The sequence below is a fragment of the Kogia breviceps genome, chromosome 19 (assembly GCF_026419965.1).
Source record: "Kogia breviceps isolate mKogBre1 chromosome 19, mKogBre1 haplotype 1, whole genome shotgun sequence".
Lineage (NCBI taxonomy): Eukaryota > Metazoa > Chordata > Mammalia > Artiodactyla > Physeteridae > Kogia > Kogia breviceps.
The window spans coordinates 21,411,980-21,439,424 of record NC_081328.1 but is presented as its reverse complement, the minus strand read 5'-3'; the positions used below and the strand labels follow the sequence as shown (position 1 = coordinate 21,439,424).

Here is a 27,445-nt window from a genome sequence, read left to right as displayed (position 1 = left end):
AACTATGTCTTTTATGTTTACTGTATTGTCATTGTTTATTCATGAGTCTGTCTCTTAGCTCTGAGTTCCTTGAAAGCAGAGTTGGAGGTCTTATTAGTTTTGTGTTCCTCATGGCCTAGCACAGTGTTTGGGCATATGATCAGTAAGGGCACAGTAGCCTTTAATTAATTAATGATTTGTTGATTGATTGATTGCATTTCAGGAGGAGCATCTTACTGGAAGGATTCTGTTTCTGTGGTGAGGACCATAATCTTTGTTTTATCTCTGTTTCAGTATTTGCCCTTTCTGTGTAATTGCTTTTATTTTTGTGGTATAATCATTACGTATTATCAAGTACTTTCGTTTTCTTACCATATCTTGGTATTTGATTATGAGTTGCTAATTCTCACTAATGGAATATTTTGAAAACTGAGATGTCTTGAAATCACCAAGGCTTTTTGTTGGATGAGATTTGTGTTAAATTCTCTTGAAAATCTGTTTTGATGTGAGAAAAGAAAACTTTTTCCCTTGGTTCTTTGCCTTGGGTGTTCCCTTGTCTTTCATTCACACTTCCTGTTTAAGGAAGGATTTTAGTTCTGTTTCTGTAGTTTTCAATAAGATTCTGGTTAGTTTCTTGACTCTTATGACTGTGTTATAGGTGGACTTGAAATGTTTCTGCAGTTCCTTAGATTAAGAAAAACCTAAAGTAAAACCAGCCCTTGAAATTTATTTTTTGAAGGTGAAATACCTCTTTAAGCTATTCCCATTGTGGTCAAATATATTAGTTTACTGTCCAAATGTATTAGTTTACTGTCATGCTTTCCTTTTTTATTCTGGAGTCCTTCATTTCTAATCTAGTCTTGTTCTCTAGGCTTATGCATAGCTGTCCTGCTGGGATATCATATCATAATCATCCTGGAAATTTCCTTTTCCTCTCTCATGCTACAGTGTTTCCTGGATCCCTTTTCTTTCCTTTGTTTACCCCTCATTTTGTTGTAGGACATTCTCCTGTAGCTTTCTGGAAAAGGTACAGGAGAGATTGTTTGTACTTTTTTCTTGTTATATTTTTATAGTACCCTGTTCTTATTTGGATGTAATTTTGTTTTTCTCCTTTTCTGAGAATATTTGGAGGTTTTCATATTTTTTTCTTCTTTCTTCATTATTTCTGTTCACCACTCCCCCTTCCCCCATTTGTTTGTTTTGGTACCTTTCTTTTTGGAATCTTCCTCAATTTTTGGTGTTCCTTGGCAGTTCATTCATTTTTTCAGTCTACTCTATTGATATATAATTTACATACAATAAAATGCACAGATTTTAAGTATTCAGTTTAGTAAGTTTTGACAATCATATTCACTTTTGTAGCCACCACCCCAGTCAAATATATAAGACATTTCCATCACCTCAGAAGAGTTCCCTCCTATCTCTTTGCAGTGTCTGTTCCCTACAGTTCCAGCCACATACTCCCCACTTCACCACCTGTCAACCACTGTCTTTGACATCACAGCTAGTTTTGCCTCTTGAAGTCTTTTATATAATGCAGTCATATGGTATTTGTTCTTTCATGTCTGGCTTATTTTGCTCAGCATAGTTTTTGAGATCCACTTATGTTGGTGCATGAATCAGTGGTTTCTTCATTTTTATTGCAGAATACTATTCCATTGTATGGATATACCACATTTATTTATTCTTCTGTTCAAGGATCAAGGGGTTGTTGTTTCTAGTGTTTTTGCTATTGTTAATAAAGCTCCTTTGTATGTTTCTGTACAGTATTTTCTTGGGTAAATAGCAAGGAGTGGAATTATTGGGTCATAAGGTAAGTATATGCTTAACTTTATAATAACTGCCAAACTGCCTTTTTATTTTAAAGAGTGATGCATTAAAATATTGACTGGAAGACTTACATGTTTGAGTATATCACTTGTTGACTTGTGGATTTTCCTTTTTGGGACTTTCCTTTTGGGAACCCAGCCATTTCTAAAGGGGGAATGGAGACAGTTCCCTCACCCCATGTCAGTAACAGTAGGCCTTTCTTCTAGAATCATTTACTTTCTTCAGAGAAGAATCCTCCTTGATTCTGCCCAGGTGATATATATGTGAGAATAGGGCAAGGGAGGGCAGCTGGATGCAAATGCTCATTTAATCTTCACCTTTTTTCATACCTCATTGTCCTTCCTATAGCTCTCAGCTAAATCTGGTGTTTCCATGTATGGAGCCTTTCTGTGTCAGTGTCTCCAGAGAATGTATCTCTGGTTTTTGATATATATCTACATCTAAAAGTGATGTGCAGGGGTGGGTAGATGGTAGATTGGTGCGTGACTGTGTTGTGCTGCAAGGAACCCGAGAGTCTAAGCACTCCTCATATAACTTTCAACCAATTTCTCTTCAATCCCACCTTTTACCCTCACCCCTTTTTTGTGTGTGGTAATTGGTACAATGAATTCGAGTCTTTTTTGGGTGCTCTAGACAGAGTAAGTTAGTTCACTTTCTTGTTCACATTTCTCAACTGCTGGTGCTTAGGTTTCAATTTTATTTTATCTGCTCAGGTCAGTCACTCCTCCAGACACTAATGTTCACCAGAAAAAATTGACTGCCTGTTAGATCCTCAGTTCTTTTTTCTCCTATTATCTTTGTCCTTGTGAGTTTATGTCCTTTTTTATTCTTGCTGTAATTTTAGTGAAGTCTTTGGAGAGAGAGGAGATAGAAAAACCACACGTGTTCAGTTTTCTATTTTTTCCAGAAATTGTTTTTTCTTTCTAAAACTAAAATAACTGCATTAATATTATATTTTCCTACCTTAAAATTTTACTAGGCTTGATTCTCTTTTGTTTTCCATCTTGCCTGAATCTTTATTTTTAAAGTTTTCAGAGTTTCACTTGTACAATGAATGCTTTTATGTATTCCTTATCTACAGATGAACTAATTGTTAGCTTGTTTATTTTGAATAAAAATACTATTTATTTTCAGTAAATATGGATCTCTGGCAGTATTTTAGTGTCTGATAGTTTCTTTTGTGCATATACAGTAACTTATTCAATCTGTCTTCTGCTGATGGACATTGTTTGCTTTTACAAATGCTTTACAAAGCTTGTATGTACATTTTCTCCTGTTATAAGGGAATAAATTCATTAGTCATATGGTTGCTATTTTTTAAACATATTACCAAACAGTCCTTCAAATATCTGTAACCAAGTGTATGAGATTATCATTTTATATCACAATGATTGATTTTTCTTGTCTCCTCCACTAGACTATGAGCATCCTAATTTGTTAGTAAAACCATTCATGAAAATTAGGCTTATTGAAGAAACAGGTATTCTGGTAGCTGAAGTAATTTCTTTTTTATTGTAATTTATAAAATGAGCGTTGTTCTGCTTCTCACTTTTGCATTCCAAAAAGAAAAAAAATTAGTAATTTGGGCCTATTATTATGAATTCTTTTTTTTTTTTTTTTGTGCTAGGCGGGCCTCTCACTGTTGTGGCCTCTCCCGCTGCGGAGCACAGGCTCCGGACGCGCAGGCTCAGCGGCCATGGCTCACGGGCCCAGCCGCTCTGCGGCATGTGGGATCTTCCCGGACCGGGGCATGAACCCGTATCCCCTGCATCGGCAGGCGGACTCTCAACCACTGCGCCACCAGGGAAGCCCTATGAATTCATTTTTAAATGAATTAAGCATCTAGTATTCATACTTTTCTCTAGCTACTTATTCAAGTATTAGTTCTTATTGTTTTATCATTGACCTACAGGTTGTTGAACTCATGAACTTTCCCTCCCTACCACAGACTTTCCTTGAATGATAATCTGTGTGCCAGGGCACTCGTTAATCTTTATCTTGCTGCCCCTTTCTGCCTTACTTGAGACTGTAGACCAGCCCTTTTTCTTGTCCTTTGGAGACTACACTCTTGTTTTTCCTGTTCTAACTATTCCTTGTCGATCTTGTTTGAGTATATTTTCTTTCTCCACAGGTACTGTAAGCTTTGGTTTCTCCCAGTTTTGTCTCTGTCTCATTTGTGCTCTTCATTCATGGCTTTAATTGCCACCTATAGGTTGATGACTCTCATCAAACCTCTCCTAAGCTTTACACTCATAATTGTAAAAACCCAGTGGATCTCCCCAAGGTTCCTCATTTTCAGTATGTCCTTATCAGAATTTATCATTTTTTTTTCTTCCTCACTATTTTATTTAAAAAATATTTTAAAAATTTATTTATTTGGTTCTGCTGGGTGTAGGCGGCACACAGGATCTTTGTTGCCGCATGCGGGATCTTCATTGCTGCATGCAGAATCTTTAGTTGTGGCATGCAAACCCTTAGTTGCGGCATGTGGGCTCTAATCTAGTTCCTTGACTAGGGGTTAAACCTGGGCCCCCTGCATTGGGAGTGAGGAGTCTTAGCCACTGGACCACCAGGGAAGTCCCCACTTCTTTACTTACTCTTTTTCATACATTCCCTTTCTACATGCTAATACCATCCTTCTAGTTTCCCAGGATAGAATCCTGAGTGTTATTCTAGATTGCTTCTACTTTTAGTCAAGCTTCAGATTCTACTGACTTTTTCTTCTAAATATTTCCCAGATTTAGCTCCTCCTTTTCTTCTCTTAGTAGCAGTCTATCTTTTGCTTCCACATTTGTTGCATTCTCTATAGAACTGGTAAACTATCTGGCTGTGTCCTGTTTCCTGTCTGCCTGGAGTTTGTGTCTGACGGAATCCCTTCCTTATTATGACAGAACTGAATTTCTCTGAATTGGTCAATGACTGCTTTAGGTTTATCACTTACTACTCCCTGCCTTATTCATTTTGTTCTAGTAACATACAATTCTCATATGCTCTATATACATCATGCTCTATGCATTATATTTTGAAACAAACTATTATGTCTGCCTGGCATGCCCTTGTCCATTTTGCCTGGGTTAGCCTTTAAAAGTTTAAGTAATCATCCTCTCTGTCCAGAAGTCTTATCTTTCTTCTCTAGCATGGGATAAAGGTACCAATTCTGTGCCTCCATAGTGACGATTGTACTGACCACATAATACTAAAGAATATTTATTTTTCTGTCATTGTAGACAGAGATTGTTCTATTCAGTGGAAAAAAGGCTTCAATGCCTAAAATAAAGTAATGGCTCAGTAATTTTTTTTCTTGAGAGTGGGTGTCTAAAAATTATAGTTTATTAGAATCATCTATTTATAGGTTACTTTCTTTGTAGATGATGACACGGTCTAAGCTAAACTTAGGGGATGTCTTCTGCATGGATAGATACGTGCTCAAAGAGTAGAAATAATATAATTTTTATTATCCCAGAGGCAATGAGTGCATTGCTGCTAAAAACATATTAATGCCAGCATCTAAGGCCATTTAGCTTACTTGCTAATTCGAAGTACTTGTTACCTCTTCCTTACCCCTGCCTAAAATTTGTATGCATAATTTAATGTTCTGTCATTTGAAAATAGTGGGTCAGGAATTTGCATATTTATTTTCTAGATTAGATTTGAAAAATATTAGAATTATGAAAAATATCTTTGTGTTTATTTTACTTATTTGGAAAGAGAAATAATATTTGCCAATTTTTATTAGGAATTGGGTTGAAAAAATGTAAAGATTTTGAGAGATGACTATTCTCCTCTAGTTTCTTACCCATCTTCTCTTTCTGAATTTCAGTTACAGATGTAGAGCTGAAACGACTGAAAGATGCCTTCAAGAGGACCTGTGGACTCTCATATTACATGGGCCAGCACTGCTTCATCAGAGAAGTGCTTGGGGATGGAGTGCCTCCAAAAGTTGCTGAGGTAATCTTTATGTTCTAGGTTTTCCTTTGAGATAGTTACCACCATCCTGAATTCTTGAGGGTTCTCCTGGTCTTGACAGATCTAATCTTCCCTACAGTTATTTTTCTTGCTGAGTAGGTTGACAGATCTTGTTTTAGCTGTCAATATGGCTGTGTTCTTAGAAGCCAAATGGGAGTGCTGCAGAGCTGCAATTCTGCTTCTGTGTACTTCTGAGCTTTAATAGCCACTGATTATTATCAAGGGACCATTTATATGACTAGCTTCTTATTCTTATAAACTTCATCACTCTGACATATAATTTTTATGTTGGGAGTATTTTTATAAATTTTGAATTTAAAACCTTTCCATATAATAAAACCTAATTAAATTAATTCTGTAAAATTAAATGTTGTACATGAAACACTAGCTTATTGGAATTTGTAAAGGCTTATTTAAATTCTACTAAAAATTTTTAGGTAGAGGTAAAATGAGCTAAGTTGATATAAATATCCCCTTTCTAACATTAAGTTCACTATTTTATAGGTATATACACAGATATGTATTATGTCATTCAAAAGGTGAAATGAGAATAAAATTAATAAAACAGTGAAAATTATAATAAGAATTTTAAGCTTGGTGTATTTCATAAAACCTTGATTCACCATTCCTAATTAATGACAGTTGATATTTCTAACCTGTGCTGTGTGCTTTTGAATCTTATGGTTTACGTAATATAGAAATTACATTTATTGCTTTTTTGTATGTTTTAATCTTTTTTGTTTGGTGGGGATATATGTTGCATTAATTCTGTTACATGTATTCTTGTGTAAAATTATGTACTTTCTTGCTCTATCATTATTTTGGATTTATGACAGGATTAGTTTTTTTCCTGATACTATTTATTGGGTTCTCTTTTTCACTATGAATTCATCTTCCTATTTTCTTTTAATTTATTTGTCTTAAGTGCTAGTATAATATAAAAATTTGGAATTCAGAATTTTTCATTTTAGGATATAACTAGCAATTTAATGAGATAATATAAGTTGCCCATTAGAGGAAGGGATTTAAACTGAATCCATAGTATTTCAAACATGATGCTTCCAAATTCAAATGTATACTAACTTGAGCCTTTCTTTCCCTCAGCTTCTTCCTTAAAGTCAAAACTGTCAGTCTCTGTAAATTCATGGTGCTGGGAAAACTTAGGTCAGAATATCTGATTTATCTCTTTGGATCATGTATAAAGATTTACATGTGTACATCTACATACCTATAAACAGATGTCCATTCAGGTCCTTGTCCATTTTTTAATTGGGTTGTCTTTTTATGCTTGAGATGTAAGAGTTCTTTATATATTCTAGGTCCCAGTCCCTTATAAGACACATGATTTGCAAATATATTGTCCCATCACTCTCTTGATGGTGTTCTTTGAAACATAAAACTTTTAAATTTTGATAAAGTCCAGTTTACCTGTTTTTCCTTTTATCACTTGTGTTTCTGGTGTTGTGTCTAGGAAACCATTGCCTAACCCAAGGTCACAAAGATTTACTCTTCTGTTTCCCTGTAAGGATTTTAGCCCTTACCTTTAGGTCTCATCCATCTTGTGCTAAGTTTTGTGTATGGTGTGACGAGTCCAACTTCATTCTTTTGGAAATAGTTCTTTAGTCGTCCTGTTACCGAGTCCAAGCTCCTACTGCTCGCCACATGACAGGTCAATAAATTGAGAGACGTGTTGTGGGGGCAAGGAATAACAACTTTATTCTGAAAGCCAGCAGAACAAGAAGATGGTGGACTAGTGTCCCAAAGAACCATCTTCCCTGAGTTAGAATTCAGGCTTCTTTTATAGTAAAAGGGGAGAGGGTGTGGCTGGTTGTTGCAGACTTCTTGGTGCCTTTGTTCTTGCAGCTGTCCACGGAGGTCTGATCACAATGTTCCTAGACCTCCTGCAAGACAAATGTTATTCTCTGTTCTGCAACTTTTTATCTCTATATGAATGAAAAAGTGTTATACCTTTAAAAAGTCAGAGTCTTGAGAATGGGCTATCTTGTATATTTTAGGCTATAGGCAACATTCTTTTACAAAAGGTGCAAAGCCTGCATGACTAAGCACAGGCAACAGAGCGCAAAGGTTAGAGCTAAAGGAATAGATTCGAGCGCAAAGGTTAGAGCTAAGGGAATAGATTCAATATGGAGTCAGGTTTATTCTCTGTTATAGTCCGAGCAACTGTTTGTTGAAAAGATTATTCTTTCCCATTGAATTGTCTTATCACTGTTGTTGAAATCAACTGATCATAAGCATAAGGTTTTACTTCTGGATTCTCAATTCTATTCCATTGCTTTCTGTGTCTATCCTTGCATCAGTATTATATTGTCTTGATTACTCTAGGTTTATAGTAAGTGCTGAAATCAGAAAGTGTCATTTCCCCATCTTTCTAATTTTTCAAGTTGTTGTGTCTATTCTGGGTCCCTTGCATTTACATATGAATTTTTGTATCAGTTTTTCAATTTCTGCAAAAGAAGCAGCTGAGATTTTGATAGGGGTTGCATTGAATCAGTAGATTGATTTCGGGAGTATTGCCATTTTAACAATACTTAAGTCTGACTCACAAAATTAGAATGCCTTTCCATTGATTTAGATTTTTAATTTCTTTCAGCAATGTTTTATAGTTTTCAGTGTACAAGTCAAATGTCCATCACTAGAACAAAATGTGGTATATCTAATCTATAGAATGGAATATTGTTAATAAAAAAGGAATGAAGTTTTCTGATACGTGCATGGGTGAACCTTCAAAACATTCTAAGTCAAAGAAGCCAAATACAAAACACCATGTATTTTTTTATTCTATTTGTATGAAATGGCTAGAATAGCCAAATCCATGGAGACAGGAAATAGATTAGTGGCACTTTGTTAAAATTTTAGCTGATTTTTTTCTTACTCGCTTGCATGGTAGCTGCCTCTTCCTGCTGTTGTTTTGGAGGAATCTATCTTTCTTGAAATGTCAGATACAGGTTGCCCTGTTAAAACTCAGCTCTCCGATATGCTCAAGAAATGTAATATGATAGTTAAATAACTTTTTCTTGTTTTTAGGTTAGGAGTGTCACTCAGGCTTTCTACATCTAAGGTGGAAGTGGAACTCCCTGGAGCGTCATTTTTATGTGAATATTTCATAAATTTCATTTCACCCAAAATTATTTCAAGAGTCTCTGTCCTTTGGACTGTCTTTTAAGAATCATCACTGGCGGGCTTCCCTGGTGGCGCAGTGGTTGAGAGTCCGCCTGCCGATGCAGGGGACGCGGGTTCGTGCCCCGGTCCGGGAGGATCCCACATGCCGCGGAGTGGCTGGGCCCGTGAGCCATGGCCGCTGAGCCTGTGCGTCCGGAGCCTGTGCTCCGCAACGGGAGAGGCCACAACAGTGAGAGGCCCACATACCACACACACACACAAAAAATCATCACTGGCTAGAATAATTAAAGTATTGAATAACTGTTTTACAAGAATGATCTTAATTTTAAATTGTAAAATCCATAATGATAGTTTCAAATTTCAGTTTCATTGTAGTTAACACTTTTTTTGTGTGTAAACTCTAGCACAGTATTAAACACAAATAGAAATTTTATAAATGCTTTTAGTGATGATGGTGAACTTCATTTATCCTACTGTTTACCGACCTAGGTTTATTTTAAGTGAGGAGGAATACTATTAGCATGTGAATATTGATTAGTACATATAACACTGTGTAAGTTTTAAAGTACTATAAGGAACTAAGTACTTCTGTCTTTAATCTCTGGTATTTTCTCATGAAAGGATGTCTTTATAGTGTCTCATACAGTAATCTCAAAGGATGAATGAACCCCATTAAGCTCAGTTCTGGAACAGTTCCAGCATTTATATAAAATGAGCTTGTAGCTTGTTTCAGGCATCTCTCCAAGACAGGCAGGTTAGTAGATAGACTTCAACTTTTGTGTGTATTTGGGAAAGGGAGAGATTTTATGAGTATGTTTCATCTTGCAGAGTACAAAGTTATTTGCTAAAGAGGAAATAGTACATTTTAAGTAAAATGGAAGTATAGATCTGGGCAGATAGTTTTGTTTTGTTTTTTTGCGGTATGCGGGCCTCTCACTGTTGTGGCCTCTCCCATTGCGGAGCACAGGCTGCGGATGCACAGGCTCAGTGGCCATGGCTCACGGTCCTAGCCACTCCGCGGCATGTGGGATCTTCCCGGACCGGGGCACGAAACTGTGTCCCCTGCCTCTGCAGGCGGACTCTCAACCACTGTGCCACCAGGGAAGCCCTGGCCAGATAGTTTTGAAGTTTGAATTTAGTTGTAGTGGATAGGCAGACTCATAGAATGGAGGATCTGTATTCTGTAGTTGCAACAAAATCTTGTTAAATGATGGGATTTCTAAACAAAGTGATTAGTTGCAAAGCTAAGGAAGTAATCATTCCACTGTATATGGCTCTTCTGCAATCTTTCTTAAAATTCTTCTAAGAGTTTCCTATGATAAATTCCAAGACAGGAATTTTGGATAAGGAAAAATAACTCAAAGCAGTTTAAAATTTTTAGAATCAAAGCATTGATTTCATTTGACTCATTATTTTCTAGGATAGATTAGTGTAGTTAATATTTTGATGTAATTCTGATCTTGCTTATAATAATAACTATGTGCTATTTGAACTAAATATTAAATGAATGGAATTTGAGGGAATTGAGAAAACAAGGTCAAAACAAGGTGAATAGAAAACTGTGTTCTACTTGAAATTGGACTTTTCTGAACCAAGGCCACTAACTCTTAAATATTCAGTGTTTTTTCTTTAGTGTGTCACCCATCTCCCAACCCCTACTGCCCCAAAGAAATCTAATGACAAAACATTTCCATGTAGTATTAATTTGTTATCATTTCCTCTTGTTTTCACATTCACTTAAAACTGGTTTTCACCATTTACAAAATATGCGATGCAAGTGAATTGATAGTTGCTACTCCTTAACTATTTCTTTTAACTGGAAACTCTTAAATCTCTATACCAGGATTGATTTCAATTCTGGAAGGCTATCTAGGATAAAAATTCTACTCCACCTTCCTCCATAAAGCTGTCTCCGACAATTTTAGCCCACACTGTTTTTCTCCCATCCTTAAACTCTTAACAGGCATTAAAGCCTGCCTCTGTACTATGTAGTACAATGTTTTTATTAGATAATGACTAATTGTTCATTTAAATCTTGTCTCAACTAAGTTATGATTCTTGATGGGCAGACTTTATGACTTTTAAAAAATTGGCCCTAGAGTGTTGTGCATATAACATAAACTCAGTGAGTATTTTGATTTTTTTGTTTTGTTTTGTTTGTAAGTAATTGTATATTCTGCAAAACCCTATTCTAAGAATGACCAGGACAATGACCAGGAAACCATACTCCTAAAGTCAATTAGCTTTGCTAGCTTTGCAGTCTTTGAACATTTAACCTTTTCCAAATTAGAGGAAAGTGCACATTTTAAGCAAAAGCAATCATAGAACCTGGAGTGTTTTTAGACATAGTGGTCAACATGTGATAACAAGCAGCTGATTAGTAGGATATTTTTCCATTAGTGTTGGTAAATTTATGCTGAGGTATTCATAATGCATTTAGATGCCCCTTGGGACTAGGGACATGCATTTATTGAGTTGGCCAAAAAGTTTGTTCCGGTTTTTCAGTAAGATGTTATGGAAAAACCCGAACGAACTTTTTGGCCACTCCAATATTAGACAGTCTAGGGTTAGGGGGACTATCTGACCATAGAATAATGATTTATGATTGTTTTTTTGTTTTGATGTTAGTTGATCAGTATTATTGGTTACATCCCCTTATGTTGGATTTACTAGCATCATGGATAACAACTTTCTTGACAACTCTAGCCATTGTCAGCTCCTGATGCTGTTAATCATTGACTATTATAATATACTAAAATAATATGTTTATATCAACCAGAGAAAAGCAGCTAACGTTTTCATGTTACATTAAATCCTAGTCTTGACATTATGGCTAACAGTAGAACACTAAGCAGGATACTGGTTTAAAATCTTTCTCTGGAACTAGAATCTGTAAAATATCCACTAGTCTTTATCTTAACTGCATCACTTTCGTTCAGTGTAATATTCATGCTAGTTCTTAAATTGCATTGTTGTTGGGGGTTTTTTTGTATTTCTCTTTGTAAGACCAGACAAAAAAGATTCCAAGGGCTCTCTTAGATGAAGATAATAACAGAATATATCACTCCCTTCTTGTAAAATTACATACGGACTTTTAAAAAAAATATGCATTATTGTCTTGATGGTTCTTAACTGCCAAGTTTTATCCTAGAGCAATATTTAAACAGTTTCATAAGCTATTGAAAAACAAAGTTTATAGTAGAAGAGCTGACATGTCATTAAGCATAATGGGACTAGGGAATTCCTTGTATAAAACATCACATCAAATACATTACATAAATTATAAGTGTTCTAAGTGGTATGCCAGATGTCAAAGAAGTTGCTTATATTGGTACTAAAAAATACTCTTATAGAAAATAACATGCATAATCACTTATTTTGAATCCTTGGTGTATTAAGTGAGCCACTGACGTGACTAGTGTAGTAGATGATAAAAATAATTGACATCCTTTTCAAGTCAGTCTTGATAAGACACTTCTATCCAATAGCATATTCCTTAATTGGTATTATAAGGTAAAATAAGGTTGATTTAATTTATAATCGAGAGTGTTAAAAACCTCTGCCTAAATTTAGCTGATAAAATTCAGCTGAGTTTGACTACAGAAATTGGAAATTTTATATAAAAAGAATTCTAAATGGTGGGAAAAGCAACTAACATTTTCTAAACTTGGGTGAATGTAAAAGGAAGGCATATTCATTCTTATCCTTTTCTCCCTTTCTGCATGCCCATGGAATAAATATGGCTGTATTTTATTGAGCACCTACCTAATAAATTTCTTTTCTTTTTAAAATTTATTTTTGGCTGCATTGGGTCTTTGTTGCTGTGCGTGGGCTTTCTCTAGTTGCGGAGAGTGGGGGCTACTCTTCCTTGCAGTGCATGGACTTCTTATTGTGGTGGCTTCTCTTGTTGCAGAGCACAGGCTCTAGGCATGCGGGCTTCAGTAGTTGTGGTGCGTGGGCTCAGTAGTTGTGGCTTGTGGGCTCTAGAGTGCAGGCTCAGTAGTTGTGGTGCACGGGCTTTGTTGCTTGGTGGCATTTGGGATCTTACTGGACCAGGAATCGAACCTATGACTCCTGCATTGGCAGGCGGATTCTTAACCACTGTGCCACCAGGGAAGTCCCTAATAAATTTCTGTTTGTAGCAGAAATTGAATGATTTTTATGTTTGCCTTGCTTATGGTAGTTATTATCTTTTAAGACTATCATCTTTGAGTAATATGAGTTATTATATTCAATACTCAGATTAAAATATGGGGAGAAGAGTTGTAAAATACAGTTGAACTTTCTGTATTTCCATAATTTTGTCATTAAGTGATAAATATAAGAATCCTTCCTTAATGTACTTCTAAATGTAATTTCTTTTTTAAAAAATAATTTTATTTATTTATTTTTGGCTACGTTGGGTCTTTGTTGCTGCACACGGGCTTTCTCTAGTTGTGGCGAGTGGGGGCTACTCTTTGTTGCTGTGCACAGTCTTCTCATTGTAGTGACTTCTCGTTGCAGATTAAGGGCTCTAGGTGTGCGGGCTTCAGTAGTTGTGGCATACGGGCTCCAGGGCATGCAGGCTTCAGCAGTTGTGGCTCACGGGCTCTGTAGCGGAAGCTCAGTAGTTGTGGCGCACGGGCTTAGTTGCCCCGCGCCATGTGAGATCTTCCCAGACCAGGGATCGAACCAATGTCCCCTGCATTGGCAGGCGGATTCTTAACCACTGTGCCACCAGGGAAGTCCCTAAATGTAATTTCTTGATGCTTTATTTTTTTATGAGTAGCTGATTGAAAATATGAAGAGGAAAGAATTTATGTTCAGAGCCATTTATTTATTTGTTCTTTTAAAATTTATTTATTTTATTTATTTATTTTTGGCTGTGTTGGATCTTCATTGCTGTGTGCGAGCTTTCTCTAGTTGCAGCGCATGGGCTTCTCATTGCAGTGGCTTCTCTTGTTGCAGAGCACAAGCTCTAGGCACGTGGGGTTCAGTAGTTGTGGCACATGGTCTCAGTATTTGTGGTGCACGGGCTTAGTTGCTCCACGGCATGTGGGGTCTTCCCAGACCAGGGCTCGAACACCTGTCCCCTGCGTTGTCAGGTGGATTCTTAACCACTGCGCCACCAAGGAAGTCTCCAGAGTCATTTATACTTACAGCTTTAGGGTACACTTTTTCCTGCCTAGTTCTCTATTAAGTTATAAGAACATCCTGAAGCACCTTTCTGAGAATCTGAGGTTGTTGTCCCAAATATGCTATTATAAAAAATGATGGACTTAAAGAAATTATTAGCTGTGTAATGGTTAACATTTCATACTATATACATCATTGTAGTTTTGAATACAAATACGTACAGTATATAAACAATATAACCACATATATTGTAGTTTCAAATATATGTAACTTTATAGTCATCAAAAATTGTGATTTTAGGATTAATTTTGTAATTAAGGAACATTGCAGTCAACTGTGGGATTTTCAAGGGTGTATTCTCAGGAAACAAATGGCATGAATAAACAGCAATATATCCTCCTGTGTTCACACAGACTAATAGAGGATAGCAAGTCATTTATTGAAAAATGTTTATATATTATGGCTAAAAAGGAAGTCCTTAGTATAGTCTATCCTTTTTTCTTTTTTTTACAGTATTGTTCTTTAGTAAGTGTCTCGTTTATTCCCATTATTTAAAATAAATATTTGTTGTAAAATGTCTCTGATTTTTTGTGAATGCATAAAAGTTTTTTGAAATGAACTCAAAATAATAGTATATAATAAATGATTTGTAATACATACAGTAATACGTATCATTGTATTTTCTCCTATATTAGTTAACTTTTCTCAGCAACATACATTTAATAACTAGTCCATGGGAACAGGACTATGTTTTAAAGAAGTCTTGTCCTGTATTTTTAGCTGCTAAAGCTAGATTATTGAAGTCTTTTAATTTATTTTTATTTTTCCTGAGAGTTTGATACTAATAAAATATATTGCTTCACTGGGCAGTCTTTCTCTGACCTTCTTCCTTTTAAAATAGAAGCATATTAAAAATGTTCATTCTGCTTATTATAAAGATAGTAAGATGTTTTTCATGAGGATTTTCTTTTTACTACTTTGTAAAATTATATTCAGTGACTTAGCAGTAAAAAGGAAGACCTGTTGTTACACACAAACATAAGTGAATCTCCCAATCACCATGCTAAATGAAAGAATCCAATTAAAAATAGAGCACATGCTTATGATTCCATTCATATAAAATTCTAGAAAATGCAAAATCTATCATGAAACGAAGCTTACCTAGAGCCTGGTACTGGTGTTGGTGCAGGAGGAAGGAGAGGGAGGGATAAATTACACAGGGACTTGAAACTTGAGGTGATAGAAATGTTTGTTACTTTTTTTGTGTGGCTGTACTGGGTCTTCGTTTCTGCGTGCGAGCTTTCTCTAATTGAGGTGAGTGGGGGCTACTCTTTGTTGCGGTGCGTGTGCTTCTCATTGCAATGGCTTCTCTTGTTGTGGAGTGCAGGCTCTAGGAGCGCAGGCTTCAGTGGTTGCAGCATGTGGGCTCAGTAGTTGCAGCACATGGGCCCCAGAGCACACGGGCTTCAGTGGTTGCGGTGCGTGGGCTCAGTAGTTGTCGCGTGTGGGCTCTAGCTCATGTGGGCTTCAGTAGTTGTGGTGTGTAGGCTCAGTAGTTGCAGCATGCGGGCTGTAGAGCGTGCAGGCTCAGTAGTTGTGGTGCGCAGGCTTAATTGCCCCACGGCATGTGGGATCGAACTCGTGTCCCCCTGCATTGGCAGGCAGATTCTTAACCACTGGACCACCAGGGAAGTCCTGTTACTTGTTTTCTTGATTCTGATTATGGTTTCAGTGGTATGACATGACATGTGACAAAACGGATCAATTGTACACTTTAAATATGTGCAGTTTATTGCACTTCAGTTATTCCTCTAAAACTTGGTAGAACATTTAATTAGATGTACTTTTTGAGCTTTTCAGGAAGAATACTTATTCTACTTGGAAAAGTGAGCTGGAAATATAAAAATTGACAATTGACAGACATATGATTTCCTTTTTGTTCTTCGTTAGGATATTTGGATTTTAGTTCTAACTTTATTATTTACTTCATGATCTTTTCCTAGTCACTTAAGTTCTGAGGCAAAAGAACCTCCAAACCTTCCATCAGAATTATTGTAGGAATTTAGGTATATGACCAGCTTGACTATAATTAGAAGAGTTTGAAGTGCAGTTAAATTGTTTTATTTATTTATTTATTTGGTTGCACTGTGTCTTATTTGCACCTGGCGGGCTCCTTAGTTGCAGCTTGCTGGCTCCTTTAGTTGTGGCATGTGGGCTTCTTAGTTGTGGCACGTGGGCTCCTTAGTTGTGGCTTGCCAGCTCCTTAGTTGTGGCATGCACGTGGGATCGAGTTCCCTGATCAGGGATCGAACCCGGGCCCCCGGCATTGGGAGCACCAAGTCTTAGCCACTGTGCCACCAGGGAAATCCCATGAAGTGCAGTTAAATTGTAATGTTCTACTGTTAACTTTGAGATTTGCCTGGATTGGAGGAGAGAAGGATATCGGTAGGTTAGTCTGGGAAAGTTGGGGCAGTGAAAGGAAAGAATTCCCAATGATAAATTTGGAACTCTGCCTTTTTCTCCTGATCTAAGTTATGGACTAAATTAAGCTTTTAGAAAATAAAAGTGAAAGCAAGGCAATTCTAGAATGAGATCATTAATTGTAGAAGATCCAGGATAATTAGCTTCCAAGAAAAGTATGTATAATAAACTAGGATAAGAACAGACAAGGGGAGTCAGTTGTGAGGACAAGGATCCAGTCTTAGGATCATGGATTAAGATGTGGAACAGCAAAGAAAAAAGCTAGCCAGGAAATCTCACTAGGCAGAATTCAGGGATACTAACTCCAAGGAGAAGTAATTTTGACTTGAAACTTAGTAGTTGAACCTGCAGCATTAACAGGTTTCTTTCTTCAAGCATCAGTGGGTTTAAGGAAAATTCAGTTTCTTCCTTGGGATGGGAATAGATCAGCTGTAAGGGACTAATATTTGCTTTAAAGGAAGCTAGTGAATAGAAGGACAGTTACAACCCAGAACATGAAAGACATTATTTAATGATGTTAAATAAACCAAGGCCAAGCTAATTGAGAGGGTATACTAATAATTTACCTCACCGATGTCTAGTGACACTGTAGTTTATGCTCTGAGCCTTTTTTGTAGTTGTGTATTTGAAGAGACTTAAGTAGACAAGGTATCTTCAGAGATGAGAAAAGAGGGTACAGACTGAATCTTAGGACTTGCTATCTAGTGTGGTGGCAGCAGAAAGTTAGCTAAGACAGAGGTAATAATCTGGTTTGTTCAGTCAGTCCTGGGATTAGTTTACTGGTCTGACAGTCTGTCAGATATTAAATAATTAATGTACAGAGGTATTCTGAATATTTTGTTTAGGCAAGGCTCCTTTGCTGTTGGGCTTGAGGAAGGGCGAGAAGTAATAAGGAGTGTTCTATTCTCTAAGAAGAGTATTTGTTAGTAACTTACTTTCTGACTCTTATATAAACATTTAATGCCATGGATTCATGACTTCCATATAACAGTCAACAATTCTGTGGGATATATACCTGACACAGGCCTAGGATAATTCTTAATATGAAAAATAATGGATTGTAGGACAAATATTAATGAAATATATACCAAGAATATGGAGCAACTAACATGTTTTAGTGTTTTTCTGAAAATAGTATTTAATATTTTCCCTTCAACAATAAATTTCACAATTTATTCTTTAACAATAAAGTAAGTTGACAGGATAGTAATCTATATAAATAAAATTAATTTCTATCTCTTAGAATGTCCTATGAAAATAACCAGACTTATTTTCATAAAACTTGGTTAAGGGTTTCCCTGGTGGCACAGTGGTTGAGAGTCTGCCTGCTGATACAGGGGACACGGGTTCATGCCCCGGTCTGGGAAGATCCCACATGCCGCGGAGCGGCTGGGCCCATGAGCCATGGCCGCTGAGCCTGTGCGTCCGGAGACTGTGCTCCGCAACGGGAGAGGCCACAACAATGAGAGGCCCGCGTACTGCAAAAACAAAAAAACAAACAAACAAAACTTGGTTAAGTTTGTTTGGGTATATAGGAATTATAGACTGTTCTATACTATGTTATAGACTGTTCTATACTCTCTGAATGAACTTTTCTTTGGTGATTCTTAAGGAGAATTTCAAGGAGAGAAGCATCTTACATAGTATCTCATACTGAGGTCCAAGGATTCTTTGTGACTTACCGCAAGTATTAAGTCCCAGTAGAATGAGAATATAAACCATGGTGTCAAATATGGACCTCAAATCAAGTTACAAGGTTAGATGGTCTGACATGCAGGCTTTGATTTATTATTGATCTATGTACCAGTGGGAAATGCAACACCACTCTCCCCCACCTAAAATCCACAGTGATTAAATATATTAATTTTGTTTTTATTTTATGTAAAAGAATTTCAAAGGTAGGTATTCTAGGGCTTGAATGGCAGCTGCCCTATCATTAGGGACCCAGGTCCTATTTGATCAGAGAGTCTTTTCAGAAGTCCATCCATTGACTTTCAGTTTTATCTCATTGGCTATCCCCAGTTGCAGGAGACTCTAGAAAATATAAAAAATGTAAGTTTGAACAGGTATAATAATACCTTAGAAAAAATTGGGGTTCTATTACAAGGAAGAAAAGAAAAATGGTTATTGTATAGATAGCTAATAGTTTCTGCCACAAGCTATATCATACAAGGTGTATTATGATCCAGGGTAAAGTAGCAACAGGAATATACTTATATAGATTGGACAGTTGAACATTTTATTTAATAAAATTGCCTTTTAAAAAATGTATGCAATAAATGTTTTAGTTATTTATATTGAATTACAGTGCTTTTTTGTTTTTAATTGCCCTGTATTTCATGTTTTATAATCCTGTGAACTATTATCAATTGATTTAAAAGAAATAGGTAATGTGTGTGTATGGCACACTATTTAAAACTTACAGAAGGAATTCCTTGGTGGTGCAGTGGTTGGGAATCCACCTGCCAATGCAGGGGACATGGGTTCGAGCCCTGGTCTGGGAAGATCCCACATGCCTTGGAGCAGCTAAGCCCGTGCACCACAGCTACTGGGCCTGTTCTCTAGAGCCCGCGTGCCACAACTACTGAACCCGCACACCTGGAGCCCGTGCTCCACAGCAGGAGAAGCCACCGCAGTGAGAAGCCCGCGCACGGCAGGCAGGAGTGGCCCCCGCTCGCCGCAACTAGAGAGAGCCCGCGCGCAGCAACAGAGACCCAATGCAGCCAAAAATAAAAATAAATAAATTTTTAAAAATTTAAAAAATAAAACTTACAGAAGAGTTTTAAGTGAAAAGTTAAGACTTCTCCATTTTATCCCCATTATCTAGAGTCCTTCCCCAGCAGCAACCACTTACTTGTTTTGCAAATAAAACTTTTAAATTACTATTTTTATCATAGTGATATGTGCATATATTTAAAGTAGAATCAGAAAGAGAGTGAAAAACAAGAATCCTTGTCCCCGCATACCTAAATCTCATCCCGGTTCCAGAGGCAACCACTTTCTAGTAATAGTTTCTTGTATATACCTCCATTTTCTAAATACTGTTCTTTACTGCTAATTCTTAGTTGATTTTAGATTTTATCCTTTGCTTTCCAATTGTAGAAGATATTTAGCATTCTTACACACTCCACACCACATCATCCCAATGCAATTGTATCACAGTCTTTGGTTAAATTGGTATTTTTAGTGTTATGACTATGTAAATATTCTCTGCAACATGGTGTACTGTTATTTAGTTTTCTTTCTTATTCAATTTTTTGTTTTTTCCTGGAATTATAACAGTTTCCTTATTTCTTAAAAATTGAGGTATACTCGATTTACAGTATTTTATAAGTTTCAGGTGTTCAACAGTGGGATTCACAATTTTTAAAAATTATACTCCATTTATAGTTGTTGTAAAATATTGCCTTATTTTTTCATTTGCTTAGTTTTCATACCTGTAGCTAAATTGTTCTATACCTTCCAACTTTTTAGTATAATTTTCTGTGAGACAATGGTTAATTTTTTATACTGATCTTCTAAATGTATTTTTAGCTTAAGTATTTTAGTTGTGGTAGATACATATATACATATCATATATTTCTTTCTTTCTATCTGTCTGTCTATCTCAGGCTTTGTTTCCTCTAATATTCCATGAATTTTTATGCTTTTTGGCCTTCTTTGTCCCAACCATGAATAAAAAAAAAACAATGCAAGATTTAATTAGTGAGTTTTCCTTATTTGCTATTGAAGTAATGTGGGACATCAAGACAAAATATAGGGGCTTCCCTGGTGGAGCAGTGGTTAAGAATCCACCTGCCAATGTAGGGGACATGGGTTCGAGCCCTGGTCCAGGAAGATCCCACGTGCCGCGGAGCAACTGAGCCTGTGCGCTGCAATGAAGAGTAGCCCCTGCTCACCGCAAGTAGAGAAAGCCTGCGCCCAGCAACGAAGACCCAATGCAGCCATAAAATAAATAAATAAAATAAATAAAATTTTTTTAAAAGATAAAATATAGGAGGTGAATCATTTGCATGTTGTTAAATTACCATTAATAACAATGGAAATATACTAGATATAAAATTCCATCTGTACAAAGCAGCTGACCTCAGAGGAAGGAGAAATCAGGTTTAAGAATTGTTTTAGTTATTTTTTCCCTCTCATGTGAAAGAAGCTGAGATATTCTTTAAAATCAAGTTAGTAGCATCCATGAAAATGTGTTTTCATTTTTTACAGATTCTGGCTAGAGTTTAGCTTTTTAAATTGTTTATAGTTTAAAAATCAGTTTATAATTGGCGCTGTTCACAGAAATTAGTAGTAGGCAAAAAGTTTTAAGTTATTTTATGTATGGTTGGCAACTTTAATAGTATTCTAGCTCTGAAGAATAATTTCTTCATTAATTTACAAATGACAGAGCAGTAAAGGTATTTTGACAATTATACAGAAAACTATACTGGCATATAATACCTCACATTAAGATTCATTCTGAAAAAAAAAAAAATTGGGCTTCCCTGGTGGCTCAGTGGTTGAGAGTTCTCCTGGCGATGCAGGGGACGTGGTTTCATGCCCGGGTCCCGGAGGATCCCACAGGCCGCGGAGCGGCTAGGCCCATGAGCCATGGCCACTGAGCCTGCGCGTCCGGAGCCTGTGCTGTGCAACGCGAGAGGCCACGGCAGTGAAAGGCCGGCGTACCGCAAAAAAAAAAAAAAAAAAAAAAAAAGATTCAGATTAGGAATAAAAGTACTTATAGAAGCAGTCTTCAAAAAAGTGTATCAAACCAACTTTGCTATGTATACCACTTCTTTGCTTTAAATGAAATAGTGCTGTTTTTTCCCTAGCATCTTTTTCCTTAATAGTTCTGTAATTATTGAGATATAGTACATGCTATTCATTTCACCCATTTAAAGTATATAGTTACTGGGTTTTAGTTTGTTCAGAGTTGTGCAACTATCACCACAATCAGTTTTATCACCCCTAAAAGAAACCTTATTCTCTCCATCCCCTCCTCTGCCAGCCCTAAGCTAACTAGTTACTTTCCATCTCTATAGATTTACCTATTCTGGACATTTCATATAAATGGAATCACATTGTATATGGTTTTCTGTGATTGGCTTCTTTGACTTAGATGAATCTCAAAAACATTATGCTATCTTGCAGCATGTATCACTTCTTCATTCCTTTTTAATAGGACAATATGCTATTGTATGGATATATCACATTTTGTTTATTCATTAATCAATCAGTGGATATTTGAGTTACTTTCACTTCTGGGCTATTATAAATAATGATGCTCTGAACATTAATGTGCATTTATGTTTTCATCTTTCTTGGGTATATACCTTGGGTGGAATTTCTAGATCTTATGGTAACTAACTCTGTGTTTAACCTTTTGAGGAGCTGTCAGACTGTTCTCCAAAGTGGCTGCACCATTTTACATTACCACCAACAGTGTGCGAGGATTCCAATATTTCTCTACATCTTTGCCAACCTTGTTATTAACTGTGTTTGATTATAGTCATCCCAGTGGATGTGAAGTGGTATCTCATTGTGGGGTTTTTTTAAATTAATTAATTAATTTTTGGCTGCGTTGGGTCTTCCTTGCTGTGTGTGGGCTTTCTCTAGTTGTGGCGGGCGGGGGCTAATCTTCGTTGCAGTGCGCGGGCTTCTCATTGCAGTGGCTTCTCTTGTTGTGGAGCACAGGCTCTAGGCATGCCGGCTTCAGTAGCTGTGGCACGCAGGCTCAGCAGTTGTGCCTTGTGCCTTGTGGGCTCTAGAGCACAAGCTCAGTAGTTGTGGTGCATGGGCTTAGTTGCTCCATGGCCTGTGGGATTTTCCCAAGGGCTCGAACCCTTGTTGCCTGCATTGGCAGGTGGATTCTTAACCACTGCGCCACCAGGGAAGTCCCACTCATTGTGGTTTTGATTTGCATTTCCCTCAATAGTGGTATCCTGAAATAAAGTTTTTAATTTTTAAGGAAGAATATTTGTAAAGAATATCTAACTGTTCAGATATCTTGATTAAATATGTTATTGGATCTGAAGTGTATAGTAAAGGTTTATACATTCTGTGGTGTACATGTAAATGGGAGTTTGTGTTTGGCTTAATTGACTCAAGCCATTTCAGGGCACTGAAGAATTTGACGTTTTTGTATTTCAGCAATAGATATTTTTGAAAATTTAAAGTAATAATCATTCTTCAAATTTAATGTTGATATAAAAAACTTAATCTATATTGTATACAGTGGCTCTATAGAGTCCAGGTCTAGAACTCAGGGACTATCTCCTCTTTTTTGAACCCCAACTCAGTTAATTTTGATGTTTTCCAATCTTGATCCTTTTCTGAATTTCTACTTTTTAAAATCCATTTTTAACAATATATATATCTGTTAATTTTGTATAAATAAAATTTTGTGAAGGTTTACTAATATAGGGAATGAAGATGAAATGCCATTGGCTTTTAAATCACTTATACATTTTCTTGGTTTGTAGTATAATACTTACTAAATTCATCTAAGAGCAATATTTTAAACACATAAATAAATATGATTTAGTTCTGCAGAGCTACTATCCATCTCACTCTAAAGAAACAGCATGTTGAGTCTCAAGATATATTAAACATCTTGTATAAAACAGTGGACCTGTTTTGCACCTAGTAGTCACATTTTACTTATTTTTTTTCTTAGTCTCATAAGGACTTATATTTTGATACTATTTATTTTTGTTCATTAACTTTATTCAGTAGTCATTGAATGCCAGCTATAGGCCCTTTATCAAAAAGGGGTGATTAAAGTTGTGACAAAGTTGAAATACACTGTCTCGTAATCTCATTAGAGTTATGAAGAAAGTCACCTGATTAAAATAATTAATACTGAGGTGTTAATGACTAGTACAGTTGGCCTTCACAAGGAGTTTTCACTCTTAAAAGTTGAGATTGTTTTACCAGATTTCCAATTAGTAGACCTAGGGAAGAGATTTTTTTTTTTTTTTGGTTGTTGTATTCTTCAGTTCTAAAATTTCCATTTGGTTTCTATGCTGAGACTTTCCATCTTTCCATTCAAAAGTGTTCTCATTTCTTTGGGCATTTTTATCATGGCTGCTCCAAAATCTTTGGTAAGTCTAATATCTGTCTTGTGTAATTGTTGATGCCTGTTGATTGTAGTTCCCTAATTGAATTGAGAGTTTACTGGTTCTTTATATGCTGAGTAATTTTGGATTGTATACTAGACATTTTTTTAAAATTTATTTATTTATTTTTGGCTGCATTGGGTCTTCGTTGCTGCTCACGGGCTTTCTCTAGTTGCGGCAAGCAGGGGTTACTCTTTGTTGCAGTGCACAGGCTTCTCATTGTGGTGGCTTCTCTTGTAGTGGACAGTGGGCTCCAGGAGCGTGGGCTTCAGTAGTTGTGGCACACGGGCTCAGTAGTTGTGGCTCACAGGTTCTAGCGCGCAGGCTCAGTAGTTGTGGCACATGGGCTTAGCTGCTCCATGGCATGTGGGATCTTCCTGGAACAGGGCTCGAACCCTTGTCTCCTGCCTTGGCAGGCAGATTCTTATCCAGTAAGACACCAGGGAAGTCCCTATTCTAGACATTTTTAATTTTTTAATTTTTAAAAAATTTTTGATCACGACGTGCGGCTTGCAGTATCTCAGTTCCCCTACCAGGGCTCAAACCTGTGCCATGGCAGTGAAAGCACCAAATCCTAACTACTAGACCACCAGGGAACTCCCTCTAGACATTTTTAGTATCATGTTATGAGATGCTGAGTCTCTTTAAATCCTATAGAGATGTTGATACGGTTGGATTTCCAGATCTCCTGGCTCCCCCAACCAAGGATTCAACCAACTGCGGATGAAAAAAACTTGGGAAAAAAATTCCAGAAAGTTCCAAAAAGCAAAACTTGAATTTGCCACAGGCTGGCAACTATTTATATAGCATTTACAACTGTTTACATAACATTTACATTGTATTAGATATTATAAGTAATCTAGAGATGATTTAAAGTACAGGAGAGAATTACGTAGGTTATAGGCAAATACTGCTCCATTTTATATAAAGGACTTGAGCATCTACAGATTTTGGTATTTGCCAAGGGCTTGGAACTAATTCTCTGTGGACACCAAGGGACAACTGTACATTTTGTTTTTTATCAGATCATGGGTATTGATGGGTTTAGGCTGCAAGTTCCAACCAGTCTTCTTTTGGTTGTGTCAGTGAAGTTTTCACAGCCTTTGCAGTGCTATTTGGATCTGTTCCACATGTACAACCACCCATTGGCCAGTCTGGAACCTGGGCATTGACCTGTCCTCAATTTGTAATTCTGTTTAAGGTCAGATCCATGCATGTGCAGTTATGTGACAAACCCAGGAGTTCAAAAACAACTTTCCTGAGCTCCTTCCTCCTCTCAATGTCCATAATACTTCCCTTTCCCTGCTCCCATTTTTAGTCCTCCTGTCAGGTGCCTTAGTTACTCTGCTATGCCACGTACTTCCACTACTGTGCCTGTGTCCAGAGCCAAGCTGTAGGACAACAGAGAGATGACAAAAACAATGGGAGTTTGTCTCACCCTCTTGGGATCGTAGCTACTCTGATTGGAGAGTGTGGTAGGCTGAATAATGGACCCCCAGATCTCTGGGTTGTAATCCCTAGAGCTTGCATGTGGCATGTGTCTGTGGAATTGTGGTAGTAAATGTGCATGTTCTAAAATGCCAGGTTTATTACTTCACCTGAAAATATATTTATTTAATTGAAGAAATCTTCCTTGACTACTGGAAATAGGTTTATATAATTATGTATTCTTGGTTGTTTAAGTCTCAGTTTGAGATATTCAAGAGGGATTACTCTCTGAAAATTTATTGTGTGGGTGGTATTGTTCTAATGATGATCCTGAAGATGTTTATAACCCGTCCTCTTTTGTTTTGTAGTGAGTATTCTAGTTGCCCTTGTGATTTAATAAAATAAAATTCATCTGTTGACACAGTGTTTATCACACCCTATATGTTGAGTTGGGTCTTGATTTTACCATTTCTCATAGAGTTATGTAGTATTTACCTAACAGGTGAGTGGCACAGTGTTTAGGTCAGTATAAGCTACCAAAGGTTGTAGGTAAGGGCAGGAACTGGCATGAGTATTGGAAGAGCGTGCTCTGAGCATTCCTGGCTCTTGGTTGGAGGGGCAGGTCAAACTAATAACCATATATTACTGTAGTTTGCTCATTTCTTGTCTAGGTGAGAGACTGACTATAAGGTGGTTCTCAGAAGAGCCCTCCTTACTGCAACTTTTACATTTAAGAAATAGGTATGATACACTGCTAGATCAAACAAATCTTTTTCCATCTCAAAGGACTTTAAAAAAATCTATGAGAATAAGTCTTCTTTAAAAACCAAGACATTTTAATGAGTTGAAGACTATGAGTAAGGAAGCAAATTAAGCACATATAACAGAAGATGTATACATCAACTTTTGGTGCCAAGAAAGAACAATTAAGTTGTTTCTTCTTCACTGTCTCCCTTACCCCATTTGATGCCTGGCACATAGATAATATTTATTATGTGGGGTATAATTTTTATTACTTATTTGACTTCACGAATAATTTGTTTCTTCCTCTTTTTTTTTTTTTGGCTGCGCTATGTGGCATGCAGGATCTTAGTTCCCTAACCAGGGATCGAACCCGTGCCCCTTGCATTGGGAGTGCAGAGTCTTAACCACTGGACCACTAGGGAAGTCCCAATTTGTTTCTTCTTTTAAACTTGAAAAGTGTTACGTTATTTTTTGTTTTCAAAGAAGTTCATGTTGTAAATGTGTGGATCTTTGTGGAATTTTCTCCCTTGATCATGTGCCCTTAGGAGAAGAACTGCCTGTTACAGCTAGTGGTAGGGAGAAAATATTATTTAGAATACATTTAATATAAAATTTTTCCTAAAAAATTCTTTCTGGGGTACATTTACTCAAATATTCTGAAGATCTGTTCATCCTAATTTTTTTTTTTAAAGGTTGGTGGGATTCTCAGTTTATTTTTTAAAATTAATTAATTAATTAATTAGGCTGCGTTGGGTCTTAGTTGCGGCACGCATGCCCTTTGTTGCAGTGCATGGGCTTCTCTAGTTGTGGCTCATGGGCTTCTCTGTAGTTGTGGCGCGTGGGCTCCAGAGTGCACGGGCTCAATAGTTGCAGCGCTCGTGCTTAGTTGCCCCACGGCATGTGGGATCTTAGTTCCCCGACCAGGGATCCAATCTGTGTCCCCTGCGTTGAGGGTGGATTCTTAACCACTGAACCCACCAGGGAAGTCCCCATCCTAAATTTTTTTAAATGAAATTTTTATTAAGATAAATACAGATTCACATGCAGTTAATAAGGAAGAAAACAGAGATCCTTTTTATATTTTGCCACTTTCTCCTTGAAGATAACATTTTACAAATGCATAAAATCACAATCAGGATATTGTCACTGATGTTATCCACTGATCTTATTTTGATTTCCCCAGTTTTACTGTGTGTGTGTGTGTGTGTGTGTGTAAAATTATGTACAATTTTATAACTGTGTAGGTGCATGTATCTACCACCACAGTCAAGATACTAAATAGTTGGTAAAGTCATCAAAGCTTGATAGTTTGATGAGCTTTGAGTTTTCTGGCGTTATAGGTTTTCTGTTGGTAGAAGTCACAGAATGGAACCCAGGTGCGATATGGTTTGCCACTGTCCATTTATCAGTCTTCTTCCAGCAAAGTTCCTTTGGTTTCTGGTTCCGATTGAGTCGCTTGAGTTTGGTTTGTGGCACTTCTCATGATACTCTTTAGTTCCTGAGAACTGGAAGCCCTTATTCAAGAATGTTTGAGGATCCTTTTGTTTGTCCAAGAGAGCCCTGAAAAAGGATCAGCAGCTTAATTTTACTGCTATTTTGAAAGCTATGTATTGAAATTTTTTGGACTGAAAAATAATCCCCATTACTGATTTTCATTG

General features: G+C 36.9%; 1 protein-coding gene across 2 annotated transcripts in view; it reads left to right on the top strand.

Moving 5' to 3' along the window:
- USP32 (ubiquitin specific peptidase 32) overlaps positions 1-27,445 on the top strand; it is a 193,569-nt gene that overhangs the window by 58,269 nt on the left and 107,855 nt on the right. For both annotated transcript variants that reach the window (XM_059047551.2, XM_059047552.2), the window contains exon 2: positions 5,630-5,757. In XM_059047551.2, the coding sequence (XP_058903534.1) occupies positions 5,630-5,757 (128 nt within the window). The remainder of the gene's footprint in view (positions 1-5,629; positions 5,758-27,445) is intronic.